Source organism: Psammomys obesus, unplaced genomic scaffold (assembly GCF_907164565.1).
Source record: "Psammomys obesus unplaced genomic scaffold, mPsaObe1.curated_primary_1811, whole genome shotgun sequence".
NCBI classification, from domain to species: domain Eukaryota; kingdom Metazoa; phylum Chordata; class Mammalia; order Rodentia; family Muridae; genus Psammomys; species Psammomys obesus.
Window position 1 is genome coordinate 390131 of NW_026596176.1, and position 24665 is coordinate 414795.

Here is a 24665-nt window from a genome sequence, read left to right on the forward strand (position 1 = left end):
AGAGAATAGTATTCATCTTAACTGCTGAGCTGTCTCTCCAGCCCCACTTTTGTTTGTTTGTTTGTTTGTTTTGAGATAGGGTCTCTTACTGACCCTGGATTTTGCCCCCTAGGTTATACTGGCTGGCTATTGAGTCCCAGAGATCATCCTGTTTCCACTTCTTTACAAGCATGTAACAGTACCACCCCATACTTACCCTGTGGGCGCTGGAGATCAAACTCAGGTCTTTAATCATGTGCAACCAGTATCTCCCTCACTCTACTCTCTAGTCTTTGTTTTGTTTTGTTTTCTCCTTTTGGAAACAGAATCTCCATAGTCCAGGCTGGCCTTGAACTTGCTATATAACTGGGCTGATCTTGAACTCCTCTTCCTCTCAAGTACTACGATTACAGGCATATGCTATTAATACGGCCCCTTTTACTCTGGAGTGTCTAAGTAAAGATTGAAAAGTTATATGATCATATTCCTTATAGGTTATTATAAATTTATGTACTTATGTATCAATGGATCATACCGTAACTTTCAAAGTATGCATGGGAGCTTTCATCTGGGCTACCAACATGGTGTGTATGTGTATAATATTTATAAATATGGCTAGACATGCTATATGTAATTTACATTATGTGGCATCATATAGCGTTATACATACATACATTATATATAAACCCATACATTCTAGTTCTAATTCTCAGAATTTGTGGATATGTGACCTTAATGCCAAAAGAAATTTTGAAGATGAAATTCAGTTAAGGACTTTTTTGGAGGGGTTGTGTGACAGGGTCTTATTGTAAGAAACTTGAAACTTGAAACTTGCCAAACAGATGGGGGCTATCCTTGAACTCACAGAAGTTTGACTGCATCTGTATCCTGAATGCTGAGTTTAAAATATAAACGGCCACTTCCTGCTCTAGAACATCCTGGTATATCTTGGTGGGTACAGGTAATCGCAGGATGCTTGTAAGAAGAATGATGGAGGATGAGACTCAGGCAAGGAGATGAGACAGTACAAGCAGAGGCCAAACGGATGTTATCATAAGCTAAGAAATTAGGGTAGCTTCCAGAAGCTGCTGAAGGGATGGGAAACAGCTTTGTAGCAGAGGCCTAAAGAAGGACTCCTGCCCACACCTTGATTTTAGCTCAGAAATAGTTGTTTTAGGCTTCTGCCACTCACAACTGTAATATAAAAATGTGTGTTGTTTTAAGTCATCAAGATATTTGTTAATGCAGGTTAGTGGTAGTGCACACCTTTAATCTCAGTAACTCAGGAGGCAGAGGCTGGTAGATCTGAGTTCCTGGACAGGTGGGTCACATGCACATACTTATACATAGGCATAAACTTATATACATAGATAAAATGAAAAGTTAGGGCCAGGTGAGATTGCTCAACAGTTAAGAGCAGTACTTGCTCTTCCAGAGATCCTCAGTTCAATTCTCAGGAACCACATGGTGGCTCATTATCATTTATAGTAGGACCTGATGCCCTCTTCTGGCATGCGAGTGTACATGCAGATAGAGCACTCAGATTAATTAAAAAAAAAAAAAAAAATCAAGGCAGGCAGAGGTAGCACATGCATTTAATCCTAGCAGTTGGAAGCAGAGAAAGGCAGATCTCTCTGAGTTTGATTCCAGCCTGGTCTACATAGTGAGATCCAGGACAGCCAGGGCTACAAAGAGAAACCCTGTCTCAAAAGAAAAACTAAAATTAAAACAAGAACAAGATATTTGTTAACAGCAGTTGTATGAATTCCGGGGAACAGAGCTCACATTCTGGCTCACAAGGGCACCAAGCACGCACATGTTGCATATACATATACACACACATAGGTAAGACATTCATAGGTATCAAGACTACAGAGGGAGAGCTTTCTCCAAACCAAACCAAACCAAACCAAACCAAACCAAACCAAACCAAACCAAACCAAAAGGGGCTGGGAGGGCTAGGGAGAGATAGTTCAATAACCAAGTGTCCTTGTTTCTTTATTGCTCTTGCTGAAGACTCAGGTTCAATTCCCAGCACCCATATGATGGCTCACAACCATTCATGACTCCAGTTCCAGGTAATCCAACTGGCATGCTTATGGTGCCAAATATACATTCAGGCAAACTGTTCATTCACATTGGGTGGTGGTGGTGCACGCCTTTAATCCCTGCACTTGGAAGGCAGAGGCAGGTGGATCTCTGTGAGTTGGAGGCTTTTCTACAGAGTCCAGGACAGCCAAGGCTACATACACAGTGAAAACCTGTCTTGAAATACCAAACCAAACCAACCAACCAACCAAAAAAACCCTCAACTCACAAAACCAAAAGGCACTCATACACAAAAAATAGATAAATCTGAAAGAATTAAAACAAACAAACAAACAAATAAACAAAAAAAAACACAATAATAATTTGAGGAGCTGAAGAGACGGCAGTTTAGAGTACTTACTCTAGTTGCAGAAGACCTGAGTTTGGTTCCTGGCACCCAGATTGTTTGTTTCATAACCACCTATAACTTCAACTCTAGTCCTATGTCTCTGGCCCTATGGGAACCTGCATTTACGTGCATTCGCCCCCCCCCCCCCCCAACTACATAATTAAAAATATCTTTAAAATTCTAAAAAGATAGAAAAATGAAGCGGAGATTGAAGGAGGAAGACACCTGATGTTGACAGACAGCCTTTCTCACACACATAATGCATAGCCACACCACTCATACAACGAGTGTTCCACACTGAAGCCGGTGATAAATGGGGAAACTAAGGCCGAAAAAAAGGTGAACTGAGTCTCAAGTTACAGAGGTGGGATATTAAAGGGCGATATCCCAAGACTCCAGTAGCAACTGCAGTTAAAATCAATTGAGAAGGGCTGGAAAGATGGCTCAGAGGTTAAGAGCACAGGCTGTTCTTCCAAACGTCCTGAGTTCAATTCCCAGCAACCACATGGTGGCTCATAACCATCTATATTGAGATCTGGTGCCTTTCTTTTGTGTGTAGTCATGCAGGCAGACTACACACGAGAAAAAAAATAAATTGAGAGGTGCAGACAAAGCTCGACAAGCAGCAGAAAGGGGGCGTGGCCTATGTAGGGGCGTGGCCGAACAGGACAAGTTGACGTTACAGGTAGTTTAGAAAGAGGAGGGACTTGACTGGCAAAGGCCGAAAGGCCTAGAATAGAGGCGGGGAATACGTGCGTAGGCGGAACCTATGCCTAGAAGGGGAGGAGTTCGCAATAAGAGTCCCGTATTCGCTAAGGCTTACAAAGGAGCCAGGAGCGGGGCTTATGACAAACGCGAGAAATGAGGGAGGTGAGGGCCTAGTCGACAGAGCTGAGTACGGTTTGCGCCAAGAGGTGCTGCTTAGACTTGGACAAACAGCTGGGGTGAGGCACTTCCGAGTGAGATCGTGCGTATTTCCGGTAAAGATGGCGGCGCCCAACAGAGTCAGGTGCAGGCGAGTCTGTCTTTAAGCTTGGTGGCGGCTCTAGACCCGGGAAGGTGAGATCGGCCCCATTAGGGGCTCCTCTTCAAAGACAAGGGAGGAGACTTGTTGCTAAGGAGACTGAGGGAAGGCTTGTTGCCATGGAGGCGGTGCAGTAGTGTTGCTAAGAGACGAGGACGCAAGCTGTGGAGCTTGGGGGGGCTCGTTGCCAGGGAGAGTGGGTGGGGCCTGTTGCCCGGGAGGAAGGAGGGGCAGCTGGATTTGGGGAAGGGTCCTGTTGGTATGAAGCAAGGAAAGGGGGCTATGGTTAAGGTGGGTACAGGCAGAATGGTTTGGGATTGTGAGGAGGCGCCTAACACCTCCAAAATGCCACCTTCTCAGCAGACCTTCAGGAGTCAACCCATCCGGACGCCAGAGCTGCCTCAGCGGTGACCATCTTCCTTCAACACATTCTCCCTTCGCAGAAGGTCCATGGCAGACAAAGGCTCAGGGGGTAGTCGTCTCCCCCTCGCGCTGCCTCCCGCCACCCAGGGTTGCTCGTCAGGGGGCAGCAGCTCCTCTGCGGAGGCCTCTGGCAACCCCCGGCCCCCACGGAACCTCCAAGGCCTGCTGCAGATGGCTATTACTGCGGGCTCTGATGAGCCAGACCCCCCTCCAGAACCCATGAGCGAGGAGGTAAAGTATGAGGATCCAAGAAACTGGGGTGGGGGTCCTGGGCACATAAGTGTCTTGGGAAGAGTGGCTTAGTGAGCTAGAAGCTGTTGTCTTCCCGGGTGGTGAGACAGAGTCTAAATGTGGCATCATGATAACTGAAGGTCAGCTGTGAAGTGTCTGATCACAGCCTGAGAGGCATAATAGTCTCGTGATGAGAAAAAAGAAAAAAAAAAAAAAAAAAAAAAGCCTGGCTTCTCTGGAACCAGACAGAAGTGGATTCAGCTTTTCCCCACAGCTGTGACCTTAGGTGTATTATTTGATCTTTCTAATCCTCAAGTTTTCATTCATTTTTGAATTGATGATAATAATAATAGTAATGCCAATAGTAACTGCCAATCAGGCAGTTCTGATGTTCCAGTTTATACTTACCTGTACACACTATGTAGTTGGGCTTAGCCAACCATGACCTTGGTTAGGCAAGCCACATCCTTTTTCTGCCTCAGATTTTTTTTTTAAATCAGTGCATTTGGAATAGCCATAATGAACCTTGACAGAAGTGTCTTGAGGTTGATAGGAATTTTACATATATTTTTTTAGCTGACAGTTACTATATACATAGAATATTGTAGCAATTCGATTAAGTTATGGAATAATTTATTTACATTGTGAAAAAAACCTTTACAGCACAGGGAGGAAATAGGCACAGAACAATGGGATAGTTTGGTCAAATTTGTCTGGGAGAATGATCACAAAGTTTTACAACCTCTTCCCCTTTTTTCTCCTTTGAGATTAAGGTCTCATACTGATCAGGCTAGCCAAAATGACCTTGCCCTCATGATCTTCCTGCCTACACCTCCAAAGTACTAGGATTACAGGTGTGTGCTGGTCATGTCAGTTTTCTTGAAGCTTCTCTTTTGGGACAATGTAGTCTTCTGGTTTTCCTCTTTCCTCTGAACTTGATTGTCCTTGTCTGTGTCATTTGTTGATTTCTCCTCGTTCTCTATCCTTTCTGTTTTTTGTTTGTTTTAATTCTCCAGAGGACAATTGGCATGGGTGGAGCCTTTCTTGTTACAACTTGGTGGAGAGTGCAGGCTAGGGATACCGTTTAACCTCATGTAGTTCTCAGGACACTTGACACAATTCAGAGCCATCTAGCTCAGAGTTTCACCAGAGCATAGATGCAAAGACCTCTGGTTATGTAGCAGATCCTCAAACCTGACATTTTGTGAGAAATGAGTGCATCCAAAGCTGCCAGTTGCTCTGGACAGAGCCCCTGGGTCACCCTGATTTCTCTCTCAGCTTCTACCTTAGCTGTACAATTGGTTCTCTTTTTCGAGTCCAGGATCTGGCCATTTTTCACATTGCTACATAGCTGAGGTTGTTCTTGAACTTCTAATCTTTCTTTTTTTCCTCTCCTGCTGTAGTGGTGAGATTACAGGCATGTGTGATCAGCTCCATAACTCTTTCTCTTGCATGGACCACTTAGTCTCCTACCAAGCTTCCTTTTCTCTGTTCTCGTGCTTCTCATCCATGTCTCTACCTCTCTGCTGAGAACTCCCTTTGCAGCTCCACCCACCTCATTCAGAGTGAAATCTAGGCCTATAAGATTCAACCTGCTCTTTTCCTGGGGTGTTTCTCTCTCCTCAGCTTTTTTCTCTTACTTAACCTTGTTTCAGCTGTTGGTTTCCTTTGCCTTGAGTATTCTTTCTAGTATTTTGCCTGGCTACTCCCTGGTCTATTTCATTGTTGACACATGACCCTCTAAGATGATCCTATTTGGTTCTGCAGGCTTATCTACACTGCCATGGTCCTCCACTCTACTTAATCTTACTCTGTGTTGCTTGTCATATTGTCATGTCGTATCACATACTATTGTATTTATTTTCCTCTAGCCTTTCTCTGTTCACCACCCACACCCCCTGAAAGGCACTTTTGCTTCTTCTTTAACCAGCCTTCTCAGGACCGAGTCCCTAGAATCTAGAGAAGACTTGAATGAGACCTTTGTGCTTTGCCACCATGTTTCCTACATACTTGGTGATGGAAAGAATCATCAGCCCTTGCATTTGGCTGTCATATTAATGTCACTCCCTAGGTAATGTCACTGAGAGACTTCTGCTTCTCTCCCCACCCTTTTCCCTTCTTCCCTAGAGACGCCAGTGGCTGCAGGAAGCCATGTCTGCTGCCTTCCGGGGCCAGCGAGAGGAGGTGGAGCAGATGAAGAGCTGCCTCCGGGTACTGTCCCAGCCCATACCCCCAACTGCTGGTGAAGCTGAGCTGGCCACTGACCAGCAGGAGCGGGAAGGGGCACTAGAGCTGCTGGCAGACCTGTGTGAGAACATGGACAATGCGGCAGGTACCCCTCCCACCCCATCTCCCAACAGAGTGTTCCACATCCTGTATGGCTCAGCCCTTGTCCCCTCTCTCCTGGACTGCACCAGCATCTCCTCCCAGGCTCTCCTTTTTTTGTTAGCACAGGTACAAGGCCCTTCTCGCACCCTACCAAGTCACTGTGGTGACAGATTTGTTCTGCCACTTTCTTGATAAGTCCTGAGACTGATCCTTTACCCCCTAATCTGCTGGCCATCCACCTCTACTCTAGAGGATGAGAAGGAAGATGGCTGGGGGTGGAGTGGTAAAGTGAGACCACTTTGAGGTACAGTAAGAGTATGTCTTGAGATTATCCCAGGTTTGGAAAAAGCATTCAAGGCAGTAGCTACTGCAAAGGTCCTGAGGTAGGATTGTGCTATTGTGGTCAGAACAGTCAGGAATACTATTAAGGAAGCCTGGGGCATGTGTGAGTCTAGGATAGGTAATGGCATTGAAGCATCCAGGGTCAAGGTGCATTCACAGGTCACATTCACATATATATATATATATATATATATATATATATATATATATATATCACCCTATTTATTTATTTATGTATTTATGTATGTATTATATGAGACAAAAATCTCACTGGCTTAGAGCTCTGTAGGCCAGAATGGTTTCGAACTCACAGATATTTACCTGCCTTTCATGTATTGGGATTAAAGGCATGTGCTACCACACCGAGGTTTTGTTTTGTTTTTGTTTTTGTTTTTTGAGACAGGTCTCATTGTGTTGTCCTTGCTGGCCTAGAACTCAGTTTATTTATATTTTAGGCTCTGCCTTGAACTCACAAAGATCCACCTGCCTTTGCCTCCTGAAGGTTAGGATTAAAGGCATGTGCTATGTATTTTTATTTTATGTTTATGCATGAGTGCATGTATATGTACCACATGCATATCTGGTGCCCTGGAAGGCTAGAGGCAGGCTTTGGATCTCCTGGAACTGGAGTTACAGGAAGTTGTGATCTGCCTGTTTGTGGGTGTTGGTAACCAAACATGTGGCTGCACACACACACAACAAATAAATAAGTAAATATAAAAAGTCACAAAACAGAAGTAACCATTTCAAGTGTATAATTCTGTAGCATTCATTGATTTGATTTGATTTTACTTTGGCGCTATGTGGGTGATTGGTTTTTTTGGGACAGGGTTTCTTGTGTAGCCTTGGCTGTCTGGAATTCACTCTTTAGACCAGGCTAGCATTGAACTCAGATTTGACTGTCTTTGCCTCCTGAGTGCTAGGATTAGAGGTATGTGCCACTACCACCAAGCCTTTTTTTTTTTTTTTTTTTTTTTTTTTTTGAGGCAGTCTATAACATCCTAGCTAACATTGACTTTGTGGCTATCCTTCTGTTTCTGCATTCTAAGTGTTAGAATTACAGGTTTGTCCTAGCATACTGGACAGCATTCAGAATATTCATGATACTGTGTAACTATCACCACCAGGTTCTAGAACGTTTTGTGGTACCAGGGATGGAATTCAGGACCTCCAGCATGTCAGGCAAGCACACTGTATCAGGCCATACCATTAGCCCTCTTTTCATTTTGTATTTTGAGCCAGGGTCAAACAAAGTTGCTGAGCCTGGTCTTGAACTTTCTCTGTAGCCCATGTGGAACTTTTGATTCTCCTATCTCAGCTTTTTTTTTTTTTCCAGGACAGAGCTCTGGCTGTCCTGAAACTTAGTACATAAACCAGGCTGACCTTGAACTCAGAGATCCACCTGCTTCTGCCTCCCAAGTGCTGGGATTAAAGGAATGTACTATTATACTCTACTCTGGCTCAGCTTTCTGAGTCTCTGGGATTATCTCTATTTTGTGACAGTGTTTTATGTAAACCAGGCAGGCCTTAACCTTCCTATGTAGCTGAGGATGACCTTGAACTTTTGATCTTGCTGCCTCCTCGGTGCTGAGTATACCATTCTGCCTATTTTATATGGTGCTGAGCTTGAAACTCAGGGCTTCATGAGTGCTGGGCAAGCACTCTTATCAACTGAGCTATTGCCTTAATCTCAGACCTGTTTCACTTCCGAAACTTCTCATCATCCCCAAGGGAGGCCCCTTTCCCATTAATCAACCTTTCCTTTCCTTGTCTCTGAATACAGTCACATTCTAAGGAGTAAGAGGTCAGCCTGTGAGTAGGGTTTGACAGTTCTCTCCCCTATTCTGTCTGTAGATTTCTGCCAGCTGTCAGGCATGCACCTGCTGGTGGGCCGATACCTAGAGGCGGGGCCTGCAGGGCTGCGCTGGAGGGCCGCACAGCTCATTGGCACTTGCAGCCAGAATGTTGCGGCCATCCAGGAGCAGGTGTTGGGCTTGGGTGCCCTGCGCAAGCTTCTTCGGCTGCTCGACCGGGACTCCTGCGACACGGTACGCGTCAAGGCCCTCTTCGCCATCTCCTGTGAGTGTCCCAAGATTGCTGGGGGAGGGCCTGGGGCCAGTGTTGACCTCAGGGGTGGGGCTTGCTGGATCCTCCACAGGGGATAAAAGGTTGGGCTCTTCCTTTATTTTTTTATTCATATTCTTTTTTTTTTTTTTTTTTTTTTTTGAGTCAGGGAACTTATTGTGTAGAAAGAGGGTAGCCTTGAACTCACAAAGATCTGCCTACCTCTGCCTCTGTGAGTGCTGGGTATAATGGCGTTTGCCACCACCGCCCAGCTTGATGCATATTCCTCTTGGGACTCTGTGTGAGAGGTTCCAGAGTAGTGAAGTCAGAACCAGATACTAACAATACCTGGGCAGTGGTGGTGATGACCTTGTGTTCCAGCTTGATTCTTTGTCCATGTGTGGGGTCAGTTCGTTTTCTGCCTTGGTGAGCATCCTGTATGTTGTAGGATATGAGCTGTGCTTGTGGCTTCCACTGACTGGAGACACAGGAGCATTCCCAGTTATAACAACCAACACTTCTCCAGACAGGGCAGAGTCCCTCAGTGAGGGCCGTGGTGACTCTACATGAATGCTGTCTGTCCTCATTGCCTGTGAAGCAGGGTCCGAGGCATGGACAGAGACTTTAGTCCAGATTTAGCTGCCAGCTTGGGGACAGGAAGAAAACTGGCATCTTGGGGCACTTGCTTATTGCTGATTTTTGGTTTTATTTTTATAATGTATGTGATTTGTGTCTCCTTCTACCATGCAAGGCACCAGGGGTTGAATTCAGGTCCTTAGGCTGGTGGCAAATACCTTTATCTGATAAGCTATGTCACAAGCCCTGTTTTTTTTTTTTTTTTTTTATTTTTTTAAGAGGTAATATCTCATATAGTCTAGGCTAGAACTCTTTTTTTTTTTTTTTTTCTTGGTTTTTCAAGACAAGGTTTCTCTGTGTAGCCTTGGCTGTCCTGGACTTGCTTTCTAGACCAGGCTGGCCTCAAACTCACAGAGATCCCCCTGCCTCTGCCTCCCCGAGTGCTGCAATTACATGTGTGCGCCACTGCACCCGGCTCCACGCTGGAGCTCTTTAGAGTTGAGAATGACCAGAAAATTCTCTTTCTCTCTTGAGACAGGGTATCACTATGTAGCTCTGGTTGGCCTGGAACTATCTATGTAGACCATGCTGGCCTTAAACTCTCAAGAGATTATCTGCTAGCAAGTCCACCTCCTATTTCATATCTCTATTGTTTTTGTGACCTAGTGCCTTTAATTAGGGTTGTTTTTATGAGGAGGGTGATTATACCGGAGCACAGGCAACTTAACCAGTGGCCACAGCACTGAGAAATAGGAACTCCTACTCCCCACTGCAGTGACAGTTTGGCCAGAATATCTAAGGGATGGGTGGGGTCTTATGAGTGCCTCTCCTACAAGTCATATGCTTCAGATTCTGCCACCATCTCTGAAGTGCTGGGATTACAAATATGCAGCACCATGCTTAGTTTATGGAGCTCTGCAGATCGAACACGGGGCTTTGTGTGTGGTAGACAAACCCTCTGCAGTATGCCCCCAACTATCTTTACCTTTTTGTTTTGAGGCAGGATCTTGTTAAGTTTTCCTAGGTTGGCCTTGAACTCACTCTATAGTCCATGCAAACTTTGAACTTGTCAACCTCCTGCCTCTGTCTTCCAAGAAGGTTGGAGTCCCCAGTCCCAGCTATATCTGTCATTTTAAAGTGTACAATGTAGTAATTTTTTGCTTATTCCTTCAACTTAACATTTATTAGCTTGAGCTGGTCTTTGTGGGCATACAGCAGTCCCTCTCCATATCCCCTAGCCCAGCTCTTTGCAGCCACGTGTCTAGTGTATCTGAGAGTTTGCCTGTACTTGACATTGCCTGTAAACAGAACCATGTGCCCATATGGCCTTTTGCTTCTGGATTCTTTCGCTGAGCATAGTGTTCATCCTTGTGGCATGTATCAGTACTTTATTCCTTTTTATAGCTGAATGACATTCCATCATATTGACACAGCACATTTTGTTTATCTCTCCATCTGCCAATGGGAGTCTGGGTTGTCTCAGCCACTTGGCTGTTTTGCTGCTGTGAGCAGGGTTCAAGTCTTGGGGTATGCACTTCAGAATGCACTTGCAAGGACATATGGGGACTCCTTGTTTATCTCTTCAAGGATAAACTTTCTCCTTTTTTTTTTTCTTCTCTTTCTTTGTTTTTCTTTTTCAAGATAGGTCTTCTTAGTGTAGCCCTGGCTATCCTAGAACTACCTAGCATTGAATGCTGAGAGTTTTGCCTCTGCTTCCAGGTGTTGGGATTAAAGGTGTATACCACCATACATGGCTCCTTTCCATTTTGAGACAGGATCTCATATATACCAGATTGGCCTTGAACTCTGTACCACAGATGACCTTTAATTTCTTGCCTTCCTGCCTGTATCTTTCCAGAGCTCTGGGAGTTTAGGTATGCACCACCATGCTTGACTAATGAGCTGCTGAGAACTGAACCTGGGGTTTTGTGAATGCAGGGAAGCATTCTACTACTAACTGACCTACAACCAGTGACTGTTCCTCAGCTCTAGCAGTTACACATTATCATTGAAGTGGGATGTGTAAAGTCAGGCCTGGTGGTCTGTACTTGTAATTCCAGGGCTCGGGGATTGCCATGAGTTTGAGGCCAAAGAGGGTTACAAAGCTAGATTGTGGAGAGAAGAAGAGGGAGCTGGAGAGAAAGAAAGAGACATGAAGTATGTTGGAGGAGCCTCTAACCCACATTCTTTTTCATTTGTCCTCCTCTGCTTCTGGAGCTCTGGTGTGCTTGTTCACAACAGATGGGCAGATGCTTCTGGGGCATAGAGGCTAGTGGGAGGAACAAGGAAGGCTTGAATAGGAGAGGGCTTTCATCAAGGAGGAAGCATTTTAATCTGAGGCAGGAAGGAAGTCTGGAGTAGGGCAGCCTTGGAAAGTGATGGCCAAATTAGGGGCATGAAGTGAAGAGACACAGGATAGCCTAACCCTAAGCCGCACATCTGCTACAGCTGCATTTGGAGGTGAGTAGCGAAGGACCTGCAAAGCTTTCCTCTCGTATTTTAAGATTTATTGTTTATGTTTTTTATGTGCATGAATTTTTTGCATGCATGTATATGTGTGCACCACATATATGCAGTGCCTGAGGAGGCCAGGAGAGAGCATTGTATCTCCTTGAACTTGATTTATGGGAGGTTGGGAGTTGCCATGTGGGTGCTGGGAACTGAGCCTAGGTCCTCTCTGCAAGAGCAAGATGTGCTCTTAGCTGCCGAGCCATCTTTTTAGCCCTCCCCCCCCTTTTTTTTTTAAAGAACCTATTTTAAGATTATTTTTAGTTCTGTGTATGTGTGTTTCTGTGTGGAGGAGTATGTGCGTGTTTGTGTGTAGGCTTCTGTGTGTTAAGGGGTATGTGTGTTTGTGTGTATGGATATGTGTATTTCTGTGTGTAAGAGTATGTGTGTTTCTGTATGTGAGCACATGAGTGCCCGCAGATGCTAAATGCATTGGCTTCCCTGGGTCTGGAGTTATATGTGGGTTCTGGGTACCGAATTTGGGTCCTTTGAAAGAGTAGTAGTAAGTGAGCTCTCTCTCTAGCCTATCCAGTCCCAACCCCTTTTTAGAAGACATTCCATGAGGTGAACGTGGTGATTCACACCTATAATTCTGATAAGTGAGAGGCAAGCTAAGCAGGAGAAGTTCTGTGAATTCTAGGACAGCCTGCGCTCTACAGTGAGACTGTGTTTTAGAAACCCCTGCCTCCAATGAAGATTTTTTTATAATATTAAAAATACAGAGTTCTGAAAATGTTGGTACACATTTGTGATTCAACCTCTGGGAGTGGATCAGGAGGATGCCTGTAAATTGGAGGTCAGCTGGCTTATGCCTTTAATCCCAGCTCTTCCAGCAGACACAGGTGGATTGCTGAGTGTGAGGCCAGCTAGTCTACATTGTGAGCTCCACGAGAGCTAAAGCTACACAAAGAAACCCTGTCTCAAAAAAAAAAAAAAAAAAAAAGGAAAAAATAAACAACAACAACAAAAAAAAAAAAATTAAATTTTTTTGGAGATCAGTTTGAGCTACACTTTGAAGGCTTAAGGCTAATAAGAAACAGAGGTGGGGATGTAGCTCAGTTGGTAGAGTGCTTACTTGATATGCAGGGAGCCCTGGGTTTGATCCCTGTACCACATAAACCAGGTATGTTTACATATGCCTGTAACCTCAGCATTGGGAGGTGGAGAGGTGGAGTCAATATCAGAAGTTCAAGGTTATCCTTGTGTATGTCACCCTTGGTTATATAGTGAATTCAAAGCTAGCCTGGGCTATCTAAGATCCTGGGGAGAGAGGAAGCTGAGAGAGGTGGAGAGGGGAAAGGAGAAAAGAAAATGAAAACAAAACAGTAAAGAAATCTGTAAAAAGTTACATTGTTCATAGTACGACAGCTACAAAGATTAGCAGTGAAAAGCCCCTGACCCAGACCACCTGTTCCCCTTCTTGTACATGGTAGTATTTCTGTTAAGTGTGTGTGGGTATGTGTGTGTGTGTAGGGGGAGGTGTTTGGTATGGGTATCTTGTGTGGGTTGTGTGTGATGTGTGATGAGTATGGCAGACATGCACATAAAAGCCTCTCTTCTTCTCATTTTCATGTACAGACCATCTGAATGGTTCTGCCCAGCTCGTCTTGGACTGCCTTAGCCCTCTTCTTTACACAGCAATGACAATTTCTTTTGCCATTTCTGTGTGTCAGGGCTCAAGAACAGCTAGCTCACTTAAGAAGTTGTTGCTTTGGGCCTTTATGAGACCCTGAACATCAGGGCAGTGGACCATGGCATTGATTCTGTCTGTGAGCCCACATACATCCTCTGCTGTTGGCTGTCTGTGTCCAAGGTGGCCTGCTGCTGAAGGGAAGCATTTGAGGGCTGAGGAAAGAAGCCCCAGGTGGCTTGAATTGGCCTCACAGCATGGTGGGTTCTCCAGATGCAATGGGGGAGCTAGCAGAACAACACTGCCATTTTACTCTGAAATAGAGTTCCCATAACCGCTTTGAAGTGCACAGTGGAGTGGTGTCTGCCCTTCCTTGTGTGGTTTTATAGTAATGATGTTGTGTGGCTTTTTTTCAGGGTTCTGTGCTAGGAACTGGTAGGGCTTGGTCACATGGGCTCCTACTGCCTGAGGCAGGGACATTACTGCATTCCTGTCCCTCTCTTGTGAATGCACACACTTGGATGCCCTGTCACTTCACTTTTATAAGTGGTTCTTTGTTTCCACACAGAAAGGGTTTCAGAAAGACTCAGAGATGGGTTACTTGGAGTCTTGTGTGTGCAGGCTTGAGGTGGGGGAAAGGACAGGGAAGGATAGGGAGATACACTTGCACCTCTGTTGGTTTGATCTCTGCTTCTTCTTTTCTTCCTCCTCCACTTCCTCCTCTTCCTTTTTGGTTTTTCTAAGATGGAGTTTCTCTGTGTGACTCTCACTCTGTAGACAAGGCTGGGTTTGAAGTCAGAGATCCTCTTGACTCTACCTCCGGATTGCTGGGGTCAAAGGTGTGCACCATCACACCCAGCTTATCCATGCTGCTTTGCTGTGGAATCAGTTCTTTTTTTTAACCTTTATGAGGAACCTGAGGATCAAACTCAGGTCAGCTTTTTGGTGCAGCAACTGCTTTTACCTTTGAACCATCTCACTAGACTTGTCTTCTCTACTTTTTCAGACAGGGTCTTGTGTATTCCAGCCTGACCTCAAACTTGCTATATAGCCAAGACCTCATGATCCCCCTGCTTCCCAAATACTAAGATTACAAGTGTGTGCTACTACATATGGTTCTTGCTTTGGGATTTTTTTATAATTATTTTTATTAATTACAGTTTATTCACTTTGTATCCTCCCTGTACCCCCCCCCCCCGCTTTTGGATTTTTAAGATTTTTTAATTTTTTTTACATTTGTGTGGGCATGTGTGCCATAGTGTAAGTGTAGTGGTCTAATGGCAACTTGTAGGAGTTGGGTTTTCATCTTCCAGCAATGGGTTCCTTTGATTGAACTCAGGTTTATCAGGCTTCATAGCAAGTGCCTTTACCTGCTGAGCCATCATGGTGGCCCATTGTTTTTTGAGAGAGTCTTAGGTAAACCAGTGTGACCTTGTGTGTAACTCCTGATAAAGCCCAGGCAGGCTTTAAATTTGCAGGATCTTTCTGCTTTATTTTTAATTGTGTACATGTGTGTATATATGTATATGTGGAGAGCAGGTTCCTGTAATATTCAGAAGGAGAGAGCATCAGAGCCCTTGATATCAGCTGGTTGTCAATTGCCTGCTGTAGGCTTTGAGAATTGAACTCAGGTCCTTGGGAAGAACAGCAAACATTTTTTTTTGTTTGTTTGTTTGTGTGTTTTGGTTTTTCGAGAAAGGTCTTCTATGTGTAACCTTGACTGTCTTAGATTTGCTTTATAGACCAGGCTGACCTCAAACACAGAGACCCATCTGCCTCTGCTTCCCTGAGTGCTGGGATTACAGGCGTGCAACATCATGCTCAGCACCAGCAAACACTCTGAACCACTAAGTCATCTCTCCAGCCCATTTGTTTTGTTTCTATGACATGGTTTCATGTGGCCTAGCCTCGCCTTGAATTAGCTTTGTAGCTGAGGATGACCTTGACCTGCTGGTCCTTCTGCCCAAGCCTCTCCAGAGCTGGAACTGCAGGCATGCACCAAAATACCCAGTTAGGTGGGTTTCAAACCCAGGACCGTGTACATGCATTCAAGTACTCTACTACTCCATAGTATCTCCAGCCTTAGAGCAGTTTTAGGTTCACAGGAAAACAGACTGCAAGATCTAGAGAGATTTTCTATTTCCCTCTGTTCCATGCCTACACAACCTCCTTCCTTATCATCACCCCAGCAGAGATGTACATTTGCTACAACTGATAAACCACATTGCTGTCTCATCTACCTACAGTCTGTAACTCATATTGTGTACTCTTTGGTTTGGACAGGCATCTGATGACACATATCTATCATGATAGAACCATGTAGAGTCATTTCACTGCCTAGAGCTGCCAGGACATCACACCCCTAAGCTATAGTTTGACTTTTCCAGAATGCCACTGTCTCAGCTAGAGTTTCTATTGCTGTGAAGAACCATGACTTATAAAGGAAAGTGTTTATTTGGGGTTGACTTACAGTTCAGAGGTTAGTTCATTATCATAACGGGAAGCATGGTGGCATGCAGACAGATGCGGTGCTGGAGAGGTGGCCGAGAGTTTTATATCCAGATCAGCAGGTAGCAGGAAGAGAGTGACACTGGGCTTAGCTTGAGCATTTGAAATGTCAAAACCCACTCTTTAGTGATGCACATCCTCCAACAAGGTTATACCTACCCTAGCAGGGCCACACCTCCTAACAGTGCCATTCTCTATGAGCCTCCAGGGGCCACGTTCATTCAGAGCACCACAGCCACAGTAACTGCAACCCAGGACGCACCCTTTGCTAGGTGGTCTTTTATGTAGTAATGTGCACTTAACCTTCCTCTGTCCTGGCAGCTCATTTCTTTTCAGCCCAGAGTAAGTGTAGCCTTTTTGTTTTGTTTTGTTTTGTTTTGTTTTGTTTTGTTTTGTTTTGTTTTCAGAGACAGGGTTTCTCTGTGTAGCCCTAAATATCCTTGAATTACTTCTGTAGACCAGGCTGGCCAAAAACTCACTGAGATTCACCTTCCTCTGGGATTAAAGGTGTGTACCGCCATCACCTGGCTAAGTGTAGCCTTTTTAAGGGAGAATTGTAGCCCTCGTTGCTGACCTTTCCTGTCATTGAGACCAGTACCAGCCTTCTGCCTTTCCCAGTTACAGAAAAGAGATGGCCAGCCAGGGTCTGTGAAAGGTAGGATTATGGTAATAACTTAGGCAAGAAAGAAAACTGAGGTGAGTAAGCAGAGGTCCTTGGAGGCTGTGCCCTCCACGGACACTGGTAATGACCAAAGTATTTTCAGCTGTCAGCATCTGGGTCAGGGCTCTAGTCTACATCTAGCCATGCTCTTGGTACCTCTCACAGCACCGGTTGATCCAGCCCCAAGTGCTTACCATGTCCAGGTGGAAAAACCCTAGGGTCAGGGGCCATGCTGGCCCCTGGTCATGCTTTGGAGGTGGAGCTTTCAGGTAGTGTTTGCCTGTTGAGTTTGTGGTGCCTCGTGTCTCCTGCCCATGGATTATTGTGTTATTTGTTTTATCTAGTTTTATTTCGAAGTGCTTTTTAGAATAGGGTCTCAGATAGTCATGGCTGGCCTCAACACTCACTGTATCATTAAAGATGATCTTGAATTCTGAGTTCTGGGATTTTTAGACAGGTGCTGCCATGACCAGCTATTATTATTTTCTTTAAATTTTTGTTTGTTTCAAGACAGGATTTCTCTGTGTAACATCCCCAGCTGTCCTTGTTCTGTAGATCAGGCTGGCCTCAGAGATCTTCCTGCAGACTCTGCCTCTGGAGTGCTGGGATTAAAGGTGTGCACCACTGCCACCGCCACCAGGACTCTTTTTTTTTTCAGCTTTTGAGACAGACTCTCACTGCATGGTGTTGCCTGGCTTGGTGCTTGCTGTGTAAGGTGGACTTGGCCTGGCAGCAGTCCTCTTGCTTCTAAACGGAGATTACAGGGGCTTACTACTACAACCAGCCTTCTGTCCCAAACAAGCAGCTAAGAGGTTGTGCCATATGCCTTCAACCCAGCACTGGGGGGCAGAGGCAAGGGTATACCTTTATGAGTTCAAGGACAGCCAGGTACACAGAAAAACAACCTCCCCCAAAAGAGAGAGAGAGAGAGAAAGAAAATGGTTTGCTTGTTTAGGTGCCCACAGAATCCAGAAGATGTTATTCAGTCTCCTGGTACTGGAGTTAGAGGTGATCATTAGCTACCTGTGGGTGCTGGGAATACAACTGGGCCCTCTGCAAGAGCAGCCAGTGCTCTGAACTGCTGAGCCAGCCGCAAGTCTTTTCTTTTAAATAATATTTTATTAAGTTCAGGCATGGTAACATATGCTTATAGTCCCAGCATTTAGGGCATTTAGGAAACTGAGGAAGAAGAATCATGAGTTCAGGGCCACCCTAACTAACACACAGTAAGTCTTGAAAAAGAAAACAAGCTGGAGAGATGGATCAGCAATTAAAAAAATTTTTTTTAACTTATTTACCTTTATCTTATGTGCATGGGTATTTTCTTGCATGTATGGCTGTGTGAGAGTATCAGGTCTTGGAGTTAAAGACAGTTGTGAACTCTGCCATATGGGTACTGGGATTTGAACCTGGCTGTTCTGGAAGTGGAGTCAGTAGCCTTGACTCAGCAGCTGTTTTTCATTTGTTTGTTTGTTTGTTTGCTGTTTTTTTAAAGCAGCATACTGTTTTTGCAGAGGACCTGAGTTTGGTTCCTAACATCCTTATCAGGCAGCTTATAACTGCCTATGACCCTAGCTCCAGGGTATCTGATTCCCTCTTCTGGCCTCTGTGGGCCCGTGTACTCTAACACACATGTACACATGCAACTACAACAATCTTTATAAAAAAGAGAAAACAAAAGGAGTTAACTATTGACTATAATGATTGGAGCACATAGTGGAGACAGGCCAATTTTAAAATATTTTTTTATGTCTTTGTAATAGTGTGTGTATGGGTGTTTTATATGCATGTGTGCCTGTATACCTGGTGCCTGACTTCTCAGGAGGAGGAGAGCATTGGATCCTTTGGGATTGGAGTTACAGGTGGTTATGGGCTAACATGTGGATGTTGGGAAGTGGTCCTGGGTCTTCTAGGAGAGCAGCCGCAGCCAGTGCTCTTAACTACTGAGCCATCCCTCCTCCCCCTGCAAATGGACTATTAATTAGATGCTTTTTGTCTTTTTATCTTCAGAAGTACTAGGTATGCATTCTACACGTAGCACTTCTCAGTTTAGGTGTGGAATTTCCAATGGATGGTGTATAGTTTTACTAAAACAGCAGAGTTGTGGCTTGTTTTGTTTTGTTTTCATTTTCAAGACAGGGTTTCTGTGTGTAGCCTTTGCTTTCTTGGATTCACTTTGTAGACCAGGCTGGCCTCAAACTCTCAGTGCTGGGATTAAAGGCATGTGCCACTGTGCCTGGCTCAGAGTTGTGTTTTTATGGAAACATTTGCATTATTTCTTGTTGTTTCAATGAACCTGAAAGGAACAGCCCAGCCCTTAGTCACACTTGTCACATGTGAGGTACATAGTGGCTTTGAATTTGCAGTGGCTCCTATCTGAGCTTGAAGCTTGCCCAGGAGCTAGCCTTCCTGCAGATGCATCCCTGGTTGGCTCTTGTTCTGCTCGGAGGCTGCTCAGAATCCTCATGCAAGCTTGGTAGTCTGCTTGTCTTGGCCTTGGGTTTCTTGTCTGTAAAATGGGAATTTAAGCTGTGTGATGGTGCGTTCATATAATCTCTGCATTTTGAAGGTGGAATTGGTAAGACTTAGAAGAGTGCAGGCTTACCTTTGGCTTTCTGAGGGCGTTGGAGGCCAGACTGAGACATATAAAACCTTATCTTAAAAGACCCAAGTAAGCTCTGGAGAAACGATTTAGTTGGTAAAGTTCTTGCAATCATGAGGACCTGAGTTCAGATCTCCAGTACCCATTTAACAAGCTAAGCATGGAGCCTGTGGCTGCAATCCCAGAGCTTGGGAGGCAGACATTGGTCCCTGGAACTCCCTAGGTATTAGGTGTACTCTAACTGGAGAAGCTAGAGCTTTGGGGAGAAGGCATGGCTAAAAATCAAGGTGGGCTGTGATTCTGGGCAACACCTGATATGACCTCTGGCCTCCACATGCATGTGGACGTGTGAACACAAGGACACATATGTATCATGTATACAAGCAGAAAAAGACCAAAATAAGTGAATGGGTAATAGATAAAATGGGCACCTAAGAGCACCTACCTGTAGGGCACTTGTGGAGGGTAGAAGGTAATGATGCATAAAAATGTGTTGTGCCCTACAATAGAACATTGTAAGAAAAAGTGACGTACTTTCAGAATTTATAACATGGATGCACCTTGAAAAGATTTGGTTGAGTGAACAAAGTTAGATACGGAAGGTTCCATATTGTATGAGTCCATTCATATGAAGTATGTAGGATAGGCAAATCCGTAGGGAAAGAAACTAGACCCCCGGTGCAGGGACTGGAGGGAAACTGGGAATGGGAATGACATGTAGTGGGTACCGACACGATGTAAATATTCTGGAGTTAGTGATAGTGATGGTTTCATAGGTTTGTGAACATCCTAAAAACCACAGAGTTATAGGCATCATATGGGTTATGATGCTGGACTAAATGATGTGGTGGTGATTGTGATGGTGGTGGTGATGGGACAGTGATGATCGTGATCGTGGTGACAATAGTGCTGATTGTTGAAGTGATGGTGGTGGTGATGGTAATGGTGGTGGTGCTGGCTGTTTGTAGTGGTGATTATGTTCGTGATAGTAATGCTGGTTGGGATAGTAATAGTGAGATGGTGGTGATGGTGTTCAGGGCTGTAGTTCTGCTGATAGGAGAGGTGACTATGGTTGTGTACTGGAAATGGTGTTGATGGTCATAGTGCTGATGGTGGTATTGATGGTTTTAGTAATGATGGTGGGAACAGAGATTGGTGTGCTGGCGATGGTGATGATAGTGTAGTAAGGATACTTGTGATGGCATCGATGATAATAGTGGATGGGTGGTGTTGGTAGTTGTAGTAACTGAGATGGTGGTGATGGTCATAAGGCTAGTGGTGTTGCTTGTTGGGTTGACGATGATGATGATGGAGGCCATGGCGACTGGGACCTCAAAGCTCTGCCTTTCTCTCCAGGTCTCGTCCGAGAGCAGGAGGCTGGGTTGCTGCAGTTCCTCCGCCTAGATGGATTCTCTGTGCTGATGCGGGCCATGCAGCAGCAAGTGCAGAAACTCAAGGTCAAGTCGGCATTCCTGCTACAGAACCTGCTGGTGGGCCACCCTGAACACAAAGGTGAGGTGGCTGAGAGGGCATACGAATGCCCTGAGAAGGACATTTGGGGAACATGGGAGTGGTGTGGGAATCATGTTCCTGACTCCCGCAGTTCTTTCCCCAGGAACCCTTTGTTCCATGGGGATGGTCCAGCAGCTGGTGGCGCTTGTAAGGACAGAGCACAGCCCTTTCCACGAGCATGTGCTTGGAGCCCTGTGCAGGTAGGTATGCTGGGGTCCAAGGAGGAAAGGGCCTTGGATGGGGTCCCCACAGAACGAGCAGTTCAGGCACTAGTCTGCCCCTATGCTGGGACCCTACACCAGAACAATCCCTGTGGGAGATGAAGATTCTAGGCCAGAGAGGAGCAGGGTCATACTATATTTCCTCAGTTCTTGGGAGGGAGAAGCCCTTCTTACAGTTCACAGGGTGAACAAATTAGTATTCTTGACTTTTTCAACCTGCAGGCTTTCGGTTACATGTGCCTCAGAATGCTACCCAATAGAGAATTATAAACTTAAAAACACTGTAAGATTTCTTTATACACACACACACACACACATATATATATAAAGACTTAAAACTATATAATATACATATATATAATTTATTTTATGTTCACTGGTGTTTTGCTTACATGGATGCTTTTGTGAAGGTGTCAGAAACCCTGTAAGTGAAGTTATAGACAGGTGAGAATGGCCGTGTGGTGCCAGGAATTGAACCTGGGCCCTCTTAACCACTAAGCCATCTCTCCAACCCCCACACCATAAGATTTCTCTCTCTTTTTGCAAGACAGGGTTTTTTTTTTTTTTTTTTTTTTTTGTGTGTGTGTGTGTGTGTGTGTGTGTATGTACGTATGTATGTGCACATGCGTGTGTATGTGTGTGTTGCCCAGGCTGTTCTGGAACTCACTATATAACCAGGCTGGCCTCAAACTCAGAGGTCCATCTGCCTTTGCCTCCTGAGTGCAGGGATTAGAGGTTTTGTGCCAGCACCACCCCACCAAGGTTTCTTAAAATAACTCAATTATACCATTCTCTAGTATGAACTTTGTAGATGACAACATTGCATCAAAACTTGGACACAGCTGGACCATGGTGGAGTCAGCATAGACATCATGGCAGGCACCATCCAAACTTTGTGCTCATGTGCAGCTGGATGGCAGTTTTCTCAGATGGAGAACTGAGACCCACTGTAGGGCTATGGTATACCTTGGCTCCCATAGGAGCAGTGGTGAGGGCTAGGAGCTGGGTTGTGTTCTTTGCTGCAGATGGGGTCCTCAGGTCTGTTCTTGTGTCCGCCCTCTAGCCTTGTGACGGACTTTCCCCAGGGTGTTCGTGAATGCCGGGAACCTGAGCTGGGCCTGGAGGAGCTGCTCCGTCACCGCTGCCAACTCTTACAGCAGCATGAGGAGTACCAGGTAGAAGGGGTGGGGTTGAGTCCTGTGCTGGCCCTGTGGCCTATGAGCTCCATATGTCCCTGCCTTCCTTTTCTCACTATCGTGCTTTCTCCTATCATCTAACACCGAGGACCACATGTTGTGTCAGTGGGGAAGGGAGAAATATTCTATAAACCGGATGATAATTAAACTGATTAGGCATTATGTATCACAAAAGTGATAACAACTTTATTTAATTAAAGTATTTAAGAGTGCTAATTCATTAGGTAAGTAATGAATGATCACAGTTGACTTAGTATTCATATTTTTTCTAACTTATTTATTTGAATGGTGAATCTTTTTTTTTTTTTTAATTAAAAAGGATTATGTCTGTGCTTCTATGTGTATGTATGGTGTGTGGGGGGTTGCCTTTGGAACCAGTGGAAGGCTTTGGAACCTCTAGAGCTGAAGTTACAGGTGGTTGTGAGCTGCCTGATATGGCCTCTGGGAACCTCTAGTTTTCACACACATGCACGCACATTAGTGCGTACACGATGACATAAAAACTCTTTATCCCACCCCCATAAAATACAGCTTTAAAAAATGTAATTAGTGTGTGGGGGAGGGGAGCAGATGTGTGCCCATGGGTGCAGGGGTTGAGGTCACAGGACAGTTTGTGGGAGTCAGTTCTTCCCTTCCACAACATGGGTTATGGGGATTGAGCTCAGATCCTTAGGCTTGGTGGTCAGCACCTTTCCCTGGGCTGAATATACGAGCCACAGGGTTGATGTGAGGACAGACCAGTTTGGGAGGCCTCAAGTCTTTATTTCCAGACCTCAGAAACCCATGAGCAGGGCAAGGATTGGTGATCTGAGTAGTGGTCACTGGGAAAGCCCCGTGGCTACTGGAGTGGGCAGGTGGTAGCCAAGGAGTAGAGGGGGATGTTCTGGCTGCTGAATGTATGGGAGGTAGGTCTGCCCCTGTGCTCAGGACTCCTCTTACCCTGATCTAGGAGGAGCTGGAGTTCTGTGAAAAGCTGTTACAGACCTGTTTCTCCAGCCCCACTGACGACAGCATGGATCGGTGAGACCAGGTGGCTTACTGCATTCTCTGCGTAGGAACCCCAGGCCTCCTGCCTCCTTCCTTCCCAGGTGTCTCCCAAGGGATTTCCAGGCCTTGTTTGGGCCTGGCTGGGCCTGGGCCTGCCAGCCCATCTTTGGGCAGCCCCCTGGAGGGGTTGCTGAGAAAGGTGCTGGCCCCTTGGATCCCTTTCCCTTGCTTTCTGTCATCCTTTCTTCTCCTGTCCACACTGCTCTTCCAATAAAAGCATTTCTCCCGCTCCCCTGTACTGTCTTGCTTTGGTTTTTGGAAGGTTCTTATGGAAGGCACGAGGGGGCAAGGTTCACTACAGGGATAATTAAAATGTTGCTCTTCTCAGTTTCAGAGCTGTTGTCTCCTTTTATTTTCCAGCCTTTGTAGTGCTGGGATCATATGTCCTTTCCAAATATACACTTAAAAAAAAAAACCCAAACATATATTTAAGTGTGTAAGGGCAGGGCATAGCTTGTGGGTGGGGGTCAGGGACAACATGTGGGGAGTAGCTTCTCCCCTTCCCCCATGTGGGTATTGGGAATCGAATTTTAAATTGAATCAGGTCATAAGGCTTGCACAGCAATCACCTTTATCAATGGAGCCAGCTCAGTCATCCCTAAAGGAAGTTTTATGTGCAGGTTAATCTTCATTGTCAAGTTGGCTGGATTTAGAATAACCATGAAAACACATCTCCAGTGTGTCTATGAGACGGTTTAATTGTGGAGAGAAGACCTACCCTGAAATGTGGGTCCCAGACTGAAAGAAAAAGAGACATTGGGAGTAGAACTAGTGTTTAAGTTATGTGAAGGTGGTCTGTTACATAGAACTAGCTAGCCAATACAAAGATAAAAAAAAAAAAAAATTAGAAACAGCTCAGCTCAGAAGAAACAAGACAGAAAAATTACTGGCAGGTTTTAATCCGTGAATGCAAATCCACTAAAGCCATTTGAGAATTAAGGTGTGGAAAAAAACAAATTACCTCCTTTAAAGACAAGAGAATATACACAAACATGGCTCAAAACTTCCCCGTAATATAAGTACCAATCGGCTGCTTTAAAGAAGGAAAAGTAAAGTTTCTTACAAGCACTTATCTAGTCCTTACAGCTATAGCTGACCTCTAAAATGGGCACGAAGTGGGGCATGAATATTGGGGTAAACTGAGACCCAAGTGACTGAATCCCAGCGGTAACGTGTTCCACTTGTTGCAAGAGAGGGCTTTGTGCAGCAACTCGCAACAGATGCCGCTTGGGCAAATGCCTGAGTGGGGACTGAAGCCAGCCAGCAAAACTCGGCAGAAGCGTCCCCCGACGAACCCGGCTGAACAAAAGCAACTAGCTTCAGATGGGGCGAAAAGTCAGAATGGATTTCTTAGTTATCTCTAGAGTCAAAGATGT

General features: G+C 45.1%; 1 protein-coding gene across 4 annotated transcripts; it reads left to right on the forward strand.

Moving 5' to 3' along the window:
* Positions 1–3149: 3149 nt before the first annotated feature.
* Hspbp1 (HSPA (Hsp70) binding protein 1) lies at positions 3150–23519 on the forward strand. Of its 4 annotated transcripts, none has more exons than XM_055595671.1 (8): positions 3150–3286; positions 3801–4094; positions 6222–6426; positions 8619–8843; positions 20670–20825; positions 20929–21025; positions 22110–22221; positions 23192–23519. In XM_055595671.1, the coding sequence occupies exons 2-8, from the start codon at positions 3891–3893 to the stop codon at positions 23264–23266; spliced, it is 1074 nt and encodes a 357-aa protein (XP_055451646.1). In that variant the 5' UTR covers positions 3150–3286; positions 3801–3890; the 3' UTR covers positions 23267–23519. The 4 variants fall into 4 exon arrangements, with proteins under 4 accessions (XP_055451646.1, XP_055451647.1, XP_055451644.1 ...); XM_055595672.1 differs by having other exon boundaries at positions 3804–4094; XM_055595669.1 differs by lacking the exon at positions 3150–3286 and adding an exon at positions 3293–3475.
* The last annotated feature ends 1146 nt before the right edge of the window (positions 23520–24665 follow it).

Excerpts from the sequence above, each read along its gene's own strand:
- Hspbp1 (XM_055595671.1), top strand. The coding sequence starts at position 3,891 with ATGGCAGACAAAGGCTCAGGGGGTAGTCGTCTCCCCCTCGCGCTGCCT. Across the intron at positions 8,844-20,669 it reads GGCCCTCTTCGCCATCTCCT|GTCTCGTCCGAGAGCAGGAG; the intron begins GTGAGTGTCCCA and ends CTTTCTCTCCAG. Across the intron at positions 22,222-23,191 it reads AGCAGCATGAGGAGTACCAG|GAGGAGCTGGAGTTCTGTGA; the intron begins GTAGAAGGGGTG and ends ACCCTGATCTAG.